The following is a 16,214-nucleotide window of genomic DNA, read 5'->3' as shown; positions in this document are numbered from 1 at the left end:
GGCCTAACATTGCTGTTCATGATAAACGAACGCAGCAGCTGAAGTCTTGACATCGTGTGATAAAAATTCAGTGGCGAGTCTGATAACCGATAGATTACGTAGGGTATCGTTTATTTTATTCTCTATGTAACAGCATATAACAGTTGCAAATTAAGTTAGATAAGTGACACCAGGCGCTTTTATGTTCTGAAGTGTTGTACTCTAATAATAACAGATATAAGTTAAATGTTTACATACGACTCGTGAAATGCCTAACGAGTTCACAACTCCAATGATTAGCGTTAGAAACAGCTTTTCTTTGCCAGAACATTTGAAACCAGTTTGTGAAGGCTGCGAAAAAACGTTCAAGCCTCAACGTCTCTTTCATCTTCCACTAAAAAAGAATATTCCTGAGGTTATGAGCAGTTACCAGTTGTGTTTCGGTGTCAATATAATCAATGACTCGAGGCCAATCACATCTTTCGATGATTACTGTCATATTTTACCTTTAGGAGTAATTTTGATAGATAAACAGCATATCACAGTTGAAGAACTAAGAAAACAAATCTGTTTTCAGTTGCCAACAGTGCCGGTTCCTTTCGCATTTTTGACGAAGAATGGGTAAGTAGTAAATTTGCTTAGTGCTACGTCAACTATCTCAACTATTCTACGTGAAGTTTTTATCTATAGTATAAGGTTTAGTTGATTAAACAGGGGCCTATAATGCAACACTGCTTGATACCTTGTCATTTTAACGAATGAAAGCGATATATGCTTTCTTAAAATAATATTGCACTATTACTGTGTCAAACACTGTACTGAAGAATCTTTTAGAATAGTCTGTTAGGTTTCTAATACCGGACAATCATCGTAAAAACATTAAACAGAAATATCGAACTGGACAGTCTTCGAGAACAAAGACCACAAACCAACAGGCTTAGTAATTCTGTACTACAACCTTATGGTATAGAACTGAATGTAGCAATTTTTTTTAGTTTTGATTATGTCAGCACAAGGAACTGTACTTACATTTTAACTTAATCTGTACACATGGCTTTTAGCTGCGTTAAATATAATGCTTTTATTTTTGAATTTTCGCACAAAGCTACTCGAGGGCTATCTGTGCTAGCCGTCCCTAATTTTGCAGTGTAAGACTAGGCAGCTAGTCATCACTCCCCACCGCCAACTCTTGGGCTACTATTTTACCAACGAAAAGTGGGATTGACCGTCACATTATAACGCCCCCACGGCTGGGAGGGCGAGCATGTTTAGCGCGACTCGGATGCGAACCCTCAGATTACGAGCGCATGCCTTAACGCGCTCGGCCATGCCGGGCCAAATATAATGCTAAAAAGTGTTATAGTCTAGAAGTGTTATACTCTACAAGTATTATACAGTCTAGAAGTGTTATACGCTAGAAGTATATTCCAATAACACATGTATCTTTCTATGAAGAATAATTTGACAGGTTCGCTGACCTGAGAGTGTAACAAATTCTGCTCATCTTCATTGCAATGGATAAACACTAGGTGGCAATTATTTATGGAAGTAACAGTAGAACTCACATATTTTAATAAAACTCTAAAGCCGACTCAGAAAAGAAATAATTGTAATTGTCATACGCAATTTTCGTATTCACTGATTAACTTTACTTTTGTAACAACATAAGAGTTTTTGTTTATTTGTGGTTGTTTTTTTTATTTCCGTTGATGTTAATTAAAACTTCACTCAGTATAATTTCAATGATAATAAAATTCTACATCAAAATATCAAATTGTATAAAAATACTTTGTATAGTATTATCTTTTGCCGTGCATCTTAACCTGCTATTATATTGTGATCATGACTTTCTTCCTATTTTTGGAATACATTCAGAAAGAATATAAATAATTTGGTAGCCATCGACGTTTACATTTCGAACAAAAGTGCAATATATATATATATATATATATTATGTTGTTAACGTATTATTATTTATTTCAGACAAGTCTCCAATTTATTATACTACGCACTTTATGTGTTTCTATTTCAAATAACTGGAAATTTGAATTTGAATCTAGTAGTCAATTAACTGTTAATATGTGTTAAATTTGTTATTTGCCAACAAAACTGGTATACAAAATTTCTTTTCTTTAACATAAATATATTTTAATATTCAAACAAACAAAAATATAAGTTATAATAACGGTTATTACTAATAGCTGTTACAAATGATGGTTTATATACAATAGGTTTACAAAGTTACAAACAACGAGTCTTATATCCGGTCTAGAACTGAATATTTTATCAACTATCAAAGTCCACGACTAACAAATTAATTGTTTGTTGATACGCCTGTACACTTCTTTTGACGGTTGGCTAAGCTTGAAGTACTGGTAAGTTTCACAAGCGATAATATCGTAGAAATTTTAACTTACAAGTAATTCACTGAAGTTGAACGACTTGTAATGTTCGAAATCTACATAGATCCCTGTCAAATTCTGTAGTTTTTAGACGTTAATCACAATTATAGCTTCCGAGACCTGTAACGTACTGATTTTAGCTGTCCAATAATATATTCCTTCTTTCCCTTGGCTGGCTGCTTTATATACAAATCGCACGAAACTCTAAGACTTTCACTAAAGCTCGCGACAATACTGTCTAGTCACCAACAGATAATTCTTGTAAGTGAGAATCAAAACTATTTGTTTACGAAAACGCCCTAGACCATTGTTGAAAATTCTAGAAACCGCGTGATTGGTATATGAAAACCGACACAGCGAGAGAGAAATAGTATTATTATTGGTCAGCTAAAGTCAGTGTGCAAAAGGCCAAGGAAGCTATAATTGTGATTAACGCCTATTAATCGGAAAAACTACAGAATTTGACCAGAAACGTTTATTGATTTCGATCATTACAAATCATTCAGTTTCATTGAATTACTTCAAACTTTAGGATTTCTATGAGGAAATTAAATATCTTCTTCGGTAAGACGTGAGCTTCTAACCGGTGTGAGGCTAGCCAAAAGTGACATTGTTAGCTTAATCAAGGTGCAACAATATCAACTCAAAATTAATTTGCTCGTCGTGGACCTGGACCATCGATAAAATATTTACTTCTGGACTAGATAAAAGTCTCAGTATAGTTTGTAAGTTTGAAAAACTTGTATATAAACCATCATTTGTAATAACTTATTATAAGTTGTCCCATTTTTATGTTGGTAAATTAGAATATACTTGTGTTAAAAAATGAACTTGTATGTCGCAATCTTGTTGACAAATATCATAAATATGATACATATTGACGGTTAATTACCTTTCAAATTCAAATTTCCGGTTATTTGAAATAGTAATACATAACATAATAAATCGGAGACTCATCCGAAATAAATTATAATACGTAACATGAAACATACATACAAAATTCTCTATTCACAACAGCATACAAATTACCCATATTCTCATCATCAACCTTTCGATATAAATATGCAAATTTACAACCACTACCTATTCGACTCCTACGTAGCTCACCAAGTTACTTTGAAAAATATCGTAAAAAACAACAAAAAGAGTTATCTCACGAGCGAGGCAACTACTCCGTGCATGATGAAAGTATTCAAAAGTGATTCTTGCCAATTAGCATCTATTATAATTATATATCTAATTAAAGAAACCTACAGTTAGAACTTAAACATATCACTAGATTGAAGAATTGTAGGTATATTAAAAGGGTGTTTATCTAAACCAGGAAGAAATATATGAACTCCTATGGTGATATGTGAGACTGTCGCACAAACTAAATAAAGAAAAGATAAAAACATATTGAATACTAGTATCATTAAATGTATTGATATAGCTAGAAAGAGACCTGGGAATGTACCAGGTATTCCGGAAATAAAATTCACCGTCATGATGTAATTTTAAAAAAAGTAGTTTGCCAATGAAGCCACATTAATCAAATACTGACCCTCACAACGACGGGCTGCCCATCAAAAGACCCAAAGTTAGACCCAGTAAAGGCTTCTGAACACGCTCAGTGCTTTCAGCTGAAGAAGCGATATAACAGTGACAGTCAATACCTCTATGTTAAAATTGCCCTTGTAGCCGATGGATGCTTTTAATGCTCTACCTTGGCAAGCAGTTCAGAATGAAAGACGAATATGCCTGAACCTATAGTGCAGATAGTCTGTTGCACAAAGTTACGTTAAAACAAACAATTAAAATGATTGAAAAGTGCTGGAAATTTAGTAAAACGAAACTCAAGATGGCTGGTGTGGGTATTAATTAAAATAATACCAATACATACCAGCCGTATTGAGAATACATTTTTACTTCAAATGGGTTTCTCGTCATCACGAAAAACAAAACTTACTGTTGTATTACACTAGGATATTTATGTGCTGTTAAAAATAATTCATAAACCAGCTAAAATTTTAAGTATACTAAAGTTCGAAAATTACACCATGGGCTTTATTTTACTGTAAGTAAATTAAGTTATTTATGATAAACTGTCACCTCCCTCTCATTCTGTATATGCATGTGTGTATGAGTACTTTGAAAAGAAAAGGTAAAAATAATCTTAACTAAGGCATTACAGATGTCCATGTTGTGACTTAAATGTTAGAACTCGGAAGTTGTGTATTTGTATATCCATTGTTTCATAAATAAATATCTGATAAAGTTCCTACTGAAAATTACATGCACAAAGTATCCAAAGTACATTCATATATAAAATAATTTAAATCGAATTATCCGCATTCTGTATACTGCAGTAAATAATTTACTAAAAGTTGCAACAATGTTCTTTTTCTATGAACAAAATACTTGTCTATTTACATGTAAGAGTATGTTAGTCCGTTGGTTAATATAAATTTTATCTTACACCTATACAATGGATGTTTGTATGGGGAAAAACCCGCAACGAGGTAGACGTAGGTAACGGTCTAAATTTGAGACCAATACAATTCGTGAACTCGTTCATTTGTCCTCGTTAACATAACGCTTTCTTTTTGTTTGCTTTTCAGACACGAGTGATTATATAGAAAACACGGTTCCGTTGTATCTGACGAAATATGATGCAACTTAACCACCTGTTTGCAATTACAGAAACAAGTGAAATCAGTCGCATACTTTGAGACGAATAAATTTTCATTTGAATTAGTAAGACTGAAAATAAGCGTATGTGGAATCAGTGATGTCACAACATCAGTAAAACATTTTTATCATGTTCAACATTGATTGAATCGTCACTTTTGTACCTCTCGTAACCTTGAAAATACGTCTAGTATAAAAATAATACAACCTTCTCAGTCTGTGAACATAAAGTGAGGAAAACACCCACCAATTAATGAGACTAAAGTTTAATGAATTACAAAGTTATGCCTAAAGATCTTATTTAAATGTCCTAGCTTCCAACCCCTCCCGCTTGTTCGTACACAAATACACGGAAATAAATACACAGCCTCTTATTCCATCAAATGTAACTGTTCGTTGCAAGTTTGTGAATAATTTGAAAAAATGGTTGACCAGAGATAGCGACAAGAAGAATGCATGCAAACTCACTGTGACCATTGCTTAGCTAAACATTTCACGAGAAATATGATAAGTAAACTCCTAAATTCGAAAATAATTATTACGGTGCACCGCTGGTACAGCAGTAATTCTACTGATTTACAATGCTAAAATCAAGGGTTCGATTCACCTCAGAGGACTCAGTAGATAGTCTGATGTGGCTTTGCCATAAGAAAACACAAACACAAACAATTATTACAGCTAATGAAAAACTTGTGTTCCAAGTCTGAAGGCCTAATTATTTGTAATATAAAAGAAAGACAAAATTATATTAATACTTTAAAATTTTCAATGTATATTAATATTGTTCTGAGCTGGCACACTGCCATATTTATTAAAAAACAATTGTTACGTATTATCATTTATTTCGGCCGAGTCTCCAATGTATTATGTTATGTACGTTACCATAAATTGCGGGAAGAATACTCACACTGTTTCAAGTGTTGTTGTTGTTGTTGTTTTTAATTTCCCGCAGAGCTACACGATGGCTATCTGCGCTAGCCTTCCCTCTAGTCTTATATTGCATCATCATTACCCACCACCAACTCTTGAATTATTCTTTTACCAACGAATAGTGGGATTGACTGTAACATTATATCTTCCCAACGGCTGAAAGAGTGAGCATGTTTGGTGTGATAGGAATTCGAACCCGCAATCCTCAGATTACGAGTCAAGTACCTTAACCACTTGGCTATTGGGAGGCCCTGTTTCAAGTTCAGTTACTAGACCTTTCTTCATCTTTTATCTCTGAAAATTGGCTAAAACAGTTGGGAAAAGTGACAGACAATCGTAGTGTAAGTGATATAATTTCCAGTAAATCTCATGGCAGTTAACTGAAAGTCAGAAATTAAAACAGACTATATCTTACATCATTTCAAAATTTGTTCAATAGTTACATTAGAAACAATATCAGTACCACAGCCGCTAACGTCTTATTATAAGAAACTAAGAACGCGTTACCAGTTATTTCTTTGGACAATTTGTAATTCTAACAAATTTTTATCACGCACCAATTCCTATGCGCTTCACAAACACAGAACTCCCTTTTTTTTTAGTATGTTAAAATATAACACATAAATTTAGTTTTTTAGGGTAGTAAAAGAGGAAATAACAGTTTTTACAGTTGTCATGTAGTTTAAAATATATTACGTTTTCCTTTGTATTATATCAGTTTAACATTTAACAGATTTTTCATGAAGTAAAACTTTCCTGCTTAACCACAAGCTGTTAATTTTGATCAGCAGCATATCTTGTTTTATTTACACACAGTTTTGTATGTTCAGGAGAAAACAAAATGAAATATTACATGCACAACTAAAATGTTTTTCTTCCCTTATCTAGGACATGAATAAAAAAAACTGACAATTCCTATGGCCTTCGTGTATCATTTTGATGTTGTTGTTAATAGTGAAGGCTTGTTTTTGTTTCCTGTATTTCAGAAGTGTTACTATTATATATGTTTCACTTGAATTTTTATATATGCTGCTTAAAAAAGCGCGGGTCGAGGTTTTGTGAGTAACTCTTCCTTGTAGTGAAACCGTTTTTGAGGAAACAGTTACGGAAACAGTTTGACATGTTAAGGTCAAAGTAGAAGTTTATTTAACTGTTAAATATATAATTCAAATATCTCAATAACTGTAATCTTAACTTCTTCAGAATGAGATCAGAAAAACGTGTTATTTCAATCTTGGCACCTACTTACATTGATGTCTTTGTATAATTCTTTTGTTTCTCAAACGTATGCATAAACATATTAAGTACGTTATGCGAGTATTAAATTATGAACTGAAATTCACACAAACAATTTTGGAACTTTGGCACAGAGATTGTGAAGCTAATTTTGGTATACTTTCGTACCCTGCACTATCGTGCCATAGAACAAAAGCTACCAATCGAAAAAGTGGAATAATGTATTATTGAGCAACGAATAGCTAAACTGAAATCGCAAATCAATGAAGTGTTATATTTTTTGCCGGGAAACTGCGCGCAAATTCGAGGTACAAGAACCTATAGCGCAAAGAAACAGAAGCATGAAGTGATAAAGCTTAAGAATTAGTTATTCCAAACCGGTTTATGATATAGAGCCTCTCAACATGACATACATATTATGAATCTGTTTTCTGCTAATTTTACTAGAAAAGAAAACAACTCTAACCTATCACCTCACCTCTTTATTAAAAATGCTGATATATATTATCAAGCACTGCTAATTCAGTCAAAAGTAACAGTGATACTTTAAATTTTAATATCAGGGTGTATTGTGTTATGTCGTGTAATATATCTCGGACGAGTCTCCGATTCATTATGTTACTTATTACAATTTCAAATTACCGCAAATTTTAATTTAGAAGTTAAATAAATAATAATATGTATTAACGTTTATGTTATTTGCCAACAAGATTGATACGCACAATTTTGTTTCTTAACACAAATATATTCCAATATAGAAAATGAACAATACATTTTACAATAACGGTTATTACAAATAATTATATATATATATGTATATACACAAATTTTACAAGTTCACAGACAATGTTAAGTTTTCTATCTGGTTTGGAACTGAATATTTTATCGACGATCCAGGTCCACGAGGCGAAAATTACTTTTTATGTTGATACACAGAAGCACTTTACTTGACCGGAATGCTAGTTAACTCACTTCTTCACACGTGGGTTCTTTCAGCTGTTGTTATGTGGTGGCTTCATGGAAATACTAACTTCCGAGGTTAATTCTCTGAAGTTTAACGGTTCGTAATTTTCGAAATCTGTAAATATATCTGGTCAAACTCTGTAGTTTTCCAATTAATAAGCGTAATAATGGCAGTAAATCTATTACAATAGCTAGAGCATTATTTAATACTGAAAGTGATGCTAACAGTGTTTTATATGTTCTATGAAACTTCAAGGAACCGAAATACTGTTTTTTACAAAATTAAAAAACACAAAAGACATGAAAGTGCTATTTTAGATGAAAAAGTTAAATGAAAACTGAATGATCCACTGACAAACCAAAATATGAGGCCACTAAATGAGCAATGTCGTTTGTAATACTAAGGTTTAAAATGAGAAAAAAATTCAAATAACAACTTTAATTAACTATGTATTTTCCATCACTTTCAATAACAGCCTGCCAACGTCTGAATAGATTTTTAAAACCAAATTTATAAAATCAGGTGGTTTTGAGACAAAAAAGGTACAAAGACAATTTTTAACTCATCCATAGAAGTAAACTGTTTTTCATTCAGATGATGTTGCAAGCTTCTGAAAAGATGATGATCTGAAGGAGTAAAATGAGGAGAATAAGGGGGAAGGGGAAGTTTCTTCCAGCCAAGCTCTTCAGTTTTTTGGAAGTGATCCTAGTGGTGTGAGGATGTGCATTGTCATAGTGGAAAACAGCTCCTTTTTTATTAGTGCAGTGTTCAGTCGATCTAATTACTGACAGTATCTCTCAGCAGTGATTGTCTGGTTTGGTTATAACAACTCAAAGTGTATTACACCAAATACTAAGCAAAACCTTTCTAGGGTGCAGGTTCGCTTTTGGCTGCGGTTTAGCTGGTTCTGCTGTACTAACCCACTGTTGGCGGCGCTTAAGATTTTGACAGAGTACCCATTTCTCATCTCCAGTCACTAGGCGGTTCAAAACGAATCTTGAAGTTCACAAGAGTGAAGAGATGTCCAGGAGTCTACTCTTAATGTCAGACTATCAGCTGACAACTCATGTAGTACCCATTTTCCAAACTTTGAAACTCTACCAAGTTGTTGCAAATGTTGATGAACTGTGGAAGGAGATGAATTGAGTTTCTAGGCTAATTTTTCAACAGTTAAAGCACAATCCTCCTCAAGTGTTGTTAGAAGCAGGCCATTATGAAACTCATCAGGGTGCCCGGTGCTAGCAGCATCTGTCAAACTGAAGTCAGCAGTTCTAAATTTACTGAAACATCTTTGACACTTTCCCACGTTAAGAATGTCATGGCCGTACACCTTTTGAATGCTTCACATAGTTTCGGTATTACTTTTCCTTTTACTGAACTCATAAAAAATTATATGCCTTATGTACTCCTCTGATATCTCCCTAACAACTGGGGCTTCTAAAAGAAATGAAACAAAACTAGTAAAAAAACGAACTGCCTTACACTCAATGCTATCAAACCATCCCATATAACTTGTATGACTTGAAAATAACTTCATTTAACCAAGAAAATTGCATTGAAACTGATCCTATCCCAAAAAACGACATTAATTATGGAATGACCTGATATATTGGAAAACCTAAATTCAATCCACTCTCTATCAAAGTTGTAGAATTTAATAAATCTTTACAAAACTTTATTTTTCATGATCCAGATTTTGTAATGAAATTTAAGTATGTTACCTTTTGTTACCATACAATTATGATTTATCCACGATCTTTTACCATAATAGCAAACGTAGATGCCACAATACATTAATTATTGAAATGGTTAAAACATTTATCATTGGCACTGGGAAAAATTTCATCGTTTCGTATCGTTACTTTCACCGCCACTGAAACCAATTTTAAAACTAAACTTGATAGAGGGATTAAAAAAAAAGATTATTATATTGATAATTTAGAAGGTGTTCAACGTTGTAAAATAAATATAGATCCGATTATTGGTGTATTCTTAGTTAGAAAAATATTTTTATTTCTTAGCCGTGATATTGCAGCTCATAAAATGACTACGAGTTTTATTTTTTAAGTACAGGCTCTGTCATCTCTTGATCGACTTAAGATCTAATTACAGTTTTGGTCTAAGGGGTTCAAACAGTCTTGATTGATGTATTTGACCACGCCCAATGCCTTTCCTCTAGTCTTACACTGCAAAATTAGGGACGGCTAGCGCAGATAACTTTCGTGTAGCTTTGCGCGAAATAAAAATAACAGGTCTCATGAATTATTTTTTTCTAATTCTGTCTAAAATAATTTCAAGCGCCGCAGCGATTAAGGATACCCTCTTATTTCTCTTGCCACCGTGAAAGGTTAAATAAAACCTCTATAATTACATCTGGGTTTTGAAGAGCTTGCAAAATATTTTATCCCAAACAGAACACAAATTCAAAACGTATGGTTTATTCAGAAAAGAATATGATACTCTATAAATTCATTAAAATGCACGTGTAAATGTCCGAAACACTTTTTAAGTATAATGAGTAACAGATTTAATATTATGTATTTATTTTAATATCGATGTTTGTTTTAATTAAATATATATTTAGAAATGCATATAACATAATGTTAAATATGTGTTTCCTATTCTCTAAATTTGTAGAAATTTCTCGAGTGTGAGTATCAACAATTTACTATGTGTGTAGGTAAAATATTGTTTCCAAATTAACTTTCGAGAGCTTCGCCTAAAGTGTATAAATCGAAGCGCTAAGAAACAGTTTAATATTGTTTTATTGCTACAGTTGGTATACTATAAACCTCAGAAGCTATAATTGTGATAAACGCTTATTAATCGGAAGACTACAGATACTTGACCAGGAATGTTTATTGATTTCGAAAGTTACAAACCTTTTGACTTCAGTGAATTAACTTCGGACGTTAGTACTTCTACGAGGACATTAGATATTTTCGTCGAGAAAAACTCACATGAGGAGAAGCTAGCTACGTAACTACTCGTCAAGTAAAGTGTACTTGTGTATCAACATAGAATTAATTCACTCATCGTGAATTGCTGATAAAATATTTAGTTGCAGATCAGATAAAAGACATAGTGTTATTTGTATGTTTGTAAAATTTTTGTATATGAATTATTTATAATAACCGTTATTATAAATTGTATTGTTATTTGTATATTAAAATATATTTGTACCAAGAAAGAAAACTGTGTTTATCAATCTTATTGGTCGAGATCATAAATTTCATACATATTGATATTCAATTAACTTTTGAATTCAAATTCAAATTTCCGGCTACTTGAAATGGTAATACGTAACATAATTAATCGGAAACTTGCTCGAGATAAATTATAATATGTAACAAATGACAGAAATAGAACAACCGAAAAAAAAAGAAGAAATCACTTTCTTTAATTTACAGCAAATAAAGAAAAACTGTATGTTAGAAAGAATGTAACATCAAAATAATCCCTACAAGAAGCTAGAAAACTTGACTTCTGTGTAATTCCATGTCAGCCATATAATGAAGCATATGTTGGTGGAACTGGAAGAAAGATAAACACAAAAATCGCAGATCATGAAGGAAATTTTACCTAATAAAATAGAAATAATGCCATTTTCCCACTTTATAAGAGAGAAATTTGACCAAAATTTCACAGGATAATTTCAAACTAAACTTTTTTCTCAAGTCGTGCATCCTAGAATAAATATAGGATCAAATTTCGCCACAATCACCTAAGCACTGGAACTAATTTTGCTGGAAGACGCTGTCCGTCAAACTGCATGTGAATGTTCAGTTTATTTTTGGACTTCGCGCAAAGCTACACGAGGGCTATCTGCGCCAGCCGCCCCTAATTTAGCACCTTAACCACCTCGCCAAGCCGGGCCTATGTGAATGTGTAGAAATTAGTATCGAAGACTATGTCAGAGTTATCCAAAAGTGTAAATTTTAGTTTTGTTTAACAATAAACATTTTCGTACTATTTTTACGAAACATGAATGCATGTATTTCCTTTACATAGTTAAAAAAAGTTAAACACGATAGAAATATTTTATTTTTGAAAACTAATGCCATGAAAAGGTTAATATTAAAATAAGACTTAAAAATTAGCTTAATATATTATTATTATATGAAACAAGTAACTGTACTATAAACTTAAGTTACATAAAATCATTTTCACGTACAGTCTAAATATCGTATGAAGGAGAATAGGCTAAGTCGACAATTAATATAGACGTAAAAGTACTGAGTAATGCCTATCAGTTGTTTTATCCACTGGATACCCATAAAAAGACCTACAAAGTTTGAAGAATGAGAAGACTGTCATGTTTGTACAATGAGGTGTAACAAATGTCTCACTAAACATTGCAGCCTTTTAGGAGCACTTGTCACATCACTTCATACGCAGTGTGTTCCTGCAAAGTGTTATCTTTAAGTTACATGCCCAAATATGAAGACATTGTGTAATAGCCTTCCTGCGCTTTTATAGTGTGCATTTATTCGAGTTGTTGTTTTTCTAACAGTTCTAGTGGTAACATTGCTGAGACTCATTGTAAAAGTAATAATCTAGTAAACTGCAAAAGGATCATGGCTACTATAAAAATTGATAATTATTGGGAACAGTATGGGTGGTAACTTTTTGACGTCTTCATTGAGAGGTTTATAGTCAGCATGTGTTTAATGAATCTTTAAGACGTTTGTCATCAAGGTTTTTGATTATCTTAGAACTTAAAGTGTCTCTATTACACTGATATTTGTTTTATATGCATATAATTCTGTAAAACTCAACCATTTTCTGAATGTGAAAGTTAAAATTATTTTTAAAATAAATAAGTATTTAAAGAGACCAGCTAATTAAGGTAAATATATAACAATGGATAATGTTTTTTATAATTAAAGTAATTCGTTGTTAATTTTCTCTGAACAAAACAAAAGATCGCCTTGAACATTATGAGTTGAATATTTTAGGTTACCCACACTTCTCATAAATCTCTTACGATGACTAAAACAGGGAAGCCTTATTTACAGGTATCCTTTAATTAAGACTGAAGGACAACATTTCTTACAGGTTTCCCTCTTGAGATTGTCGATTGAAATTTGATATTTTGCTTCATTTCAAGAGCTTACGGAAATATAAGATGGCAGGTGGACAGAGAGACAAGCGGAAGTAGGTGGATAAACGTATGATAGATGGTGGCAGAGGGAAGAATTTAGTATTAATTTGTCAAGGTCTTCCTGTTAAATGGACAAAACCTTATGAAAGTGGGTTAAGTTATATATTTAACTCAATGTTTTAACGTAGTCGTTAGTTTCATAAACTTGATTTCGAACTGCAGAGCAACCAGTTTACGATGTGTAAAAACCAAATATTTAAGCACCACTAAAAGAGCTTTTGCGCTTACATTATAAGGGGAAATCCGATTATGAAAAGGGAAACTTGAATTTTGTAATTTAACAGCCAGTATTACAAGTTCTGTATTATGTTATGGGGGCCATCAGGTCGAAAGCCCTTACTATAGTAGGAAGTACGTGTGTAGTTGGATTGATATTAACATTTTGGTTGTTTGAAGTTAAGCACAAAGATACACACAATGGACAATCTGTGCTCTGCCTACTATGGGTGTCAAAACGCAGTGCTACAAGTTTGTTGTAGCTGTTGCTGTTGAGGAATTGTACATTATAGTCTAAACAGTGCAATTAAACATAAAACAGGTGTCTACATAGTTTAATGAAACAATGAAAATAAGGTAGGATTAACGTCCTATCCAAAATTATTTATTCTCATTTTTCAACTTGAAATAAACATTCTATAGCTCTTAAAATTTAGAATAAGTATTTTTCCCTTGCTCGTTTGTTTTTATTTACTCTTTAATTTTTTCAGTTTGGATATAATTTTCTAAGATAAATTGTAGACAGTTACTGACTGTTTAGATATGGAGAGTTGTAGGATGTAACCTGCATGTGCTCCTAATATAAGATTATATTAGCATTTATGCACATACGGAATGTATATATTGTGTATATTTTAGTGTTGAATTTGAAGGCTTATAATTCTAAATGTTGATTCGATCTTTGTGGGAGCCACGTTATAGAAATTCCAGTTTGTAGCTTTGTGCTTAACAACTACAAAAAGTATTTATATACAAAGAGGTAAAATTTAATAGATGTGGGGTATTCATCACAGTTTGTGTTCAATGATGAAAATACCTTTCCCATAAGGGCAGTGGTTCTTAACCTAGGTTCAATCGAACCCCAGGGGTTCGGTGAGTTAGTCTCAGGGGTTCGGCAGAGGTCAAGACACACACACTTGTGTGTGTCCGTTCCGTTCACCCCACTCGTATAATTTGTGACGTCATTCTCCACTTGGCCATCATTGGCTGCGGCTGATCACGTCACATCACTTGGCCTTAATATCTGTGCTGCAGGGAACTTCGTGCGCTTAGCAGTCGACTTGTGACTGTAGTAATCGTGCGTCATTTGTGATTTTTTTCCTAATCTTTCAATCTTTTCATACTAACTTTGTCGAGCAAAAACGGAAAGTGGTCGGACGAATACGTACAATAGGAATTCACGTGTGTAACGGAACATGATGGGAGTCAGCGTCCTCAATGCATGATTTGCAATGCTAAGTTGAGTAATTCTAGTCCATCACCAGCAAAACTAAGAGAACACTCACTAAAGCTGCATGGAGATGGGAAATACAAGAACACAACGCTTGCTGAATTCAAGGTAAAGAGAGCCAGGTTCGATGAAAAGGCTACTTTGCCTGTTCTCGGCTTTGTACCCATCGACAAACAGATCCTCACAGCATCGTACGAAGTTGCGTACTTGATCGCAAAGCAGGGCAAACCACACACCATTGGTGAAGCACTCGTAAATCCAACTGCATTGAAGATGGCGAATATCATGCTGGGAAAAGCTGCTGAAAATAAGTTATCCCAAATTTCTCTTTCAAATGACACCATTAGCAGCAGAATAGATGACATCTTGGCAGAAGTAGTTGCAGATCTGATTTCAAGCAAAGTTCAGCCTTCAACTCGACGAGACCACCGACGTTTCCAATCTAAGCCAGCTTGTTGTATTCGTGCATTTTGTGAAGAACGACGAGATAAAAGAATTTTTTTTTTATTTTGTAAGCCTCTTACAACAACAACTAAGGCAGTCGTCGTGAAGAAACTTGTGGATGACTTCTTCAGAGACAACGATCTTTCGTATGATATGGTTTCTGCAGTCTGTTCGGACGGATCTCCAGTCATGCTGGGACAAAACTGGTTTTGGTGCGCTGGTGAAAGCCGATGCACCACACATCATTATAATGCACTGTGTTCTGCACAGGCATCCGTTGCCAACAAAAAACCTTTCCTTCAAAACTGGCAAAAGTATTAAAATTTGTAGTGGAATGTGTGAACTTTGTGCGAAATAGTGCCCTGAAGCATCGCATGTTCAAAGAGCTGTGGAGTGAAATGGGCTCTGAATTCGAGGTACTTCTGTACCATTCTCACGTTCGGTGGTTATCCCGGAGAAAGGTGCTGAATTGATGTTTTTGCCATGCGTGTGGAATTAGCCCTGTTTTTGCGAGAGCACCAACATTGTCATGCAGATTGCTTCGAAAAATCTGAGTTCATTCTTATTTTGGCGTACATGGCCGATATCTTCAATGCTCTCAATCATCTGAATCAACAGATGCAGGGCGGTGGAGTCAACGTCATCGAAGCAGAAGAAAACCTGAAGGCTTTTCCAAAAAAGCTACCATTATGGAAACGACGAACAGAGAATGATAACTTCGCAAACTTTCCTCTGCTGGACGACTGTGTAAGTAAGGTCGAAGATGTGTCTGAAATCGGAGACATTTCTGTACACGGGGAACTGAAGCAAGCAATTGCCATGCACTTAGATGAGCTTACAAAGTCTCTCGCCGGATACTTCACCACCAGATAGTCATATCCAGCATGGGTGAGACAGCCGTTCACGTTTAGTGTTGTGACAGCAGATGTCAATGGTGAATACCTCGACGAAATCATTGAATTTCAGCAGAGCCAGGTT

General features: G+C 33.9%; 1 protein-coding gene across 5 annotated transcripts in view; it reads left to right on the top strand.

Moving 5' to 3' along the window:
- The window catches only part of LOC143236824 (uncharacterized), a 65,295-nt gene continuing 49,081 nt past the window's right edge, over nucleotides 1-16,214 (top strand). For 4 of the 5 annotated variants that reach the window (XM_076475423.1, XM_076475421.1, XM_076475422.1 and 1 more), the window contains exon 1: nucleotides 1-600. In XM_076475423.1, the coding sequence (XP_076331538.1) occupies nucleotides 248-600 (353 nt within the window). In that variant the 5' untranslated portion in view covers nucleotides 1-247. The remainder of the gene's footprint in view (nucleotides 601-16,214) is intronic. The other variant, XM_076475425.1, reaches the window with a different exon arrangement.

The sequence above is a fragment of the Tachypleus tridentatus genome, chromosome 13, assembly GCF_004210375.1.
Source record: "Tachypleus tridentatus isolate NWPU-2018 chromosome 13, ASM421037v1, whole genome shotgun sequence".
In the NCBI taxonomy this organism is placed as follows: Eukaryota; Metazoa; Arthropoda; class Merostomata; order Xiphosura; family Limulidae; genus Tachypleus; species Tachypleus tridentatus.
The sequence above is the reverse complement of the archived record's forward strand: the minus strand, read 5'-3'. Positions and strand labels throughout refer to the sequence as shown.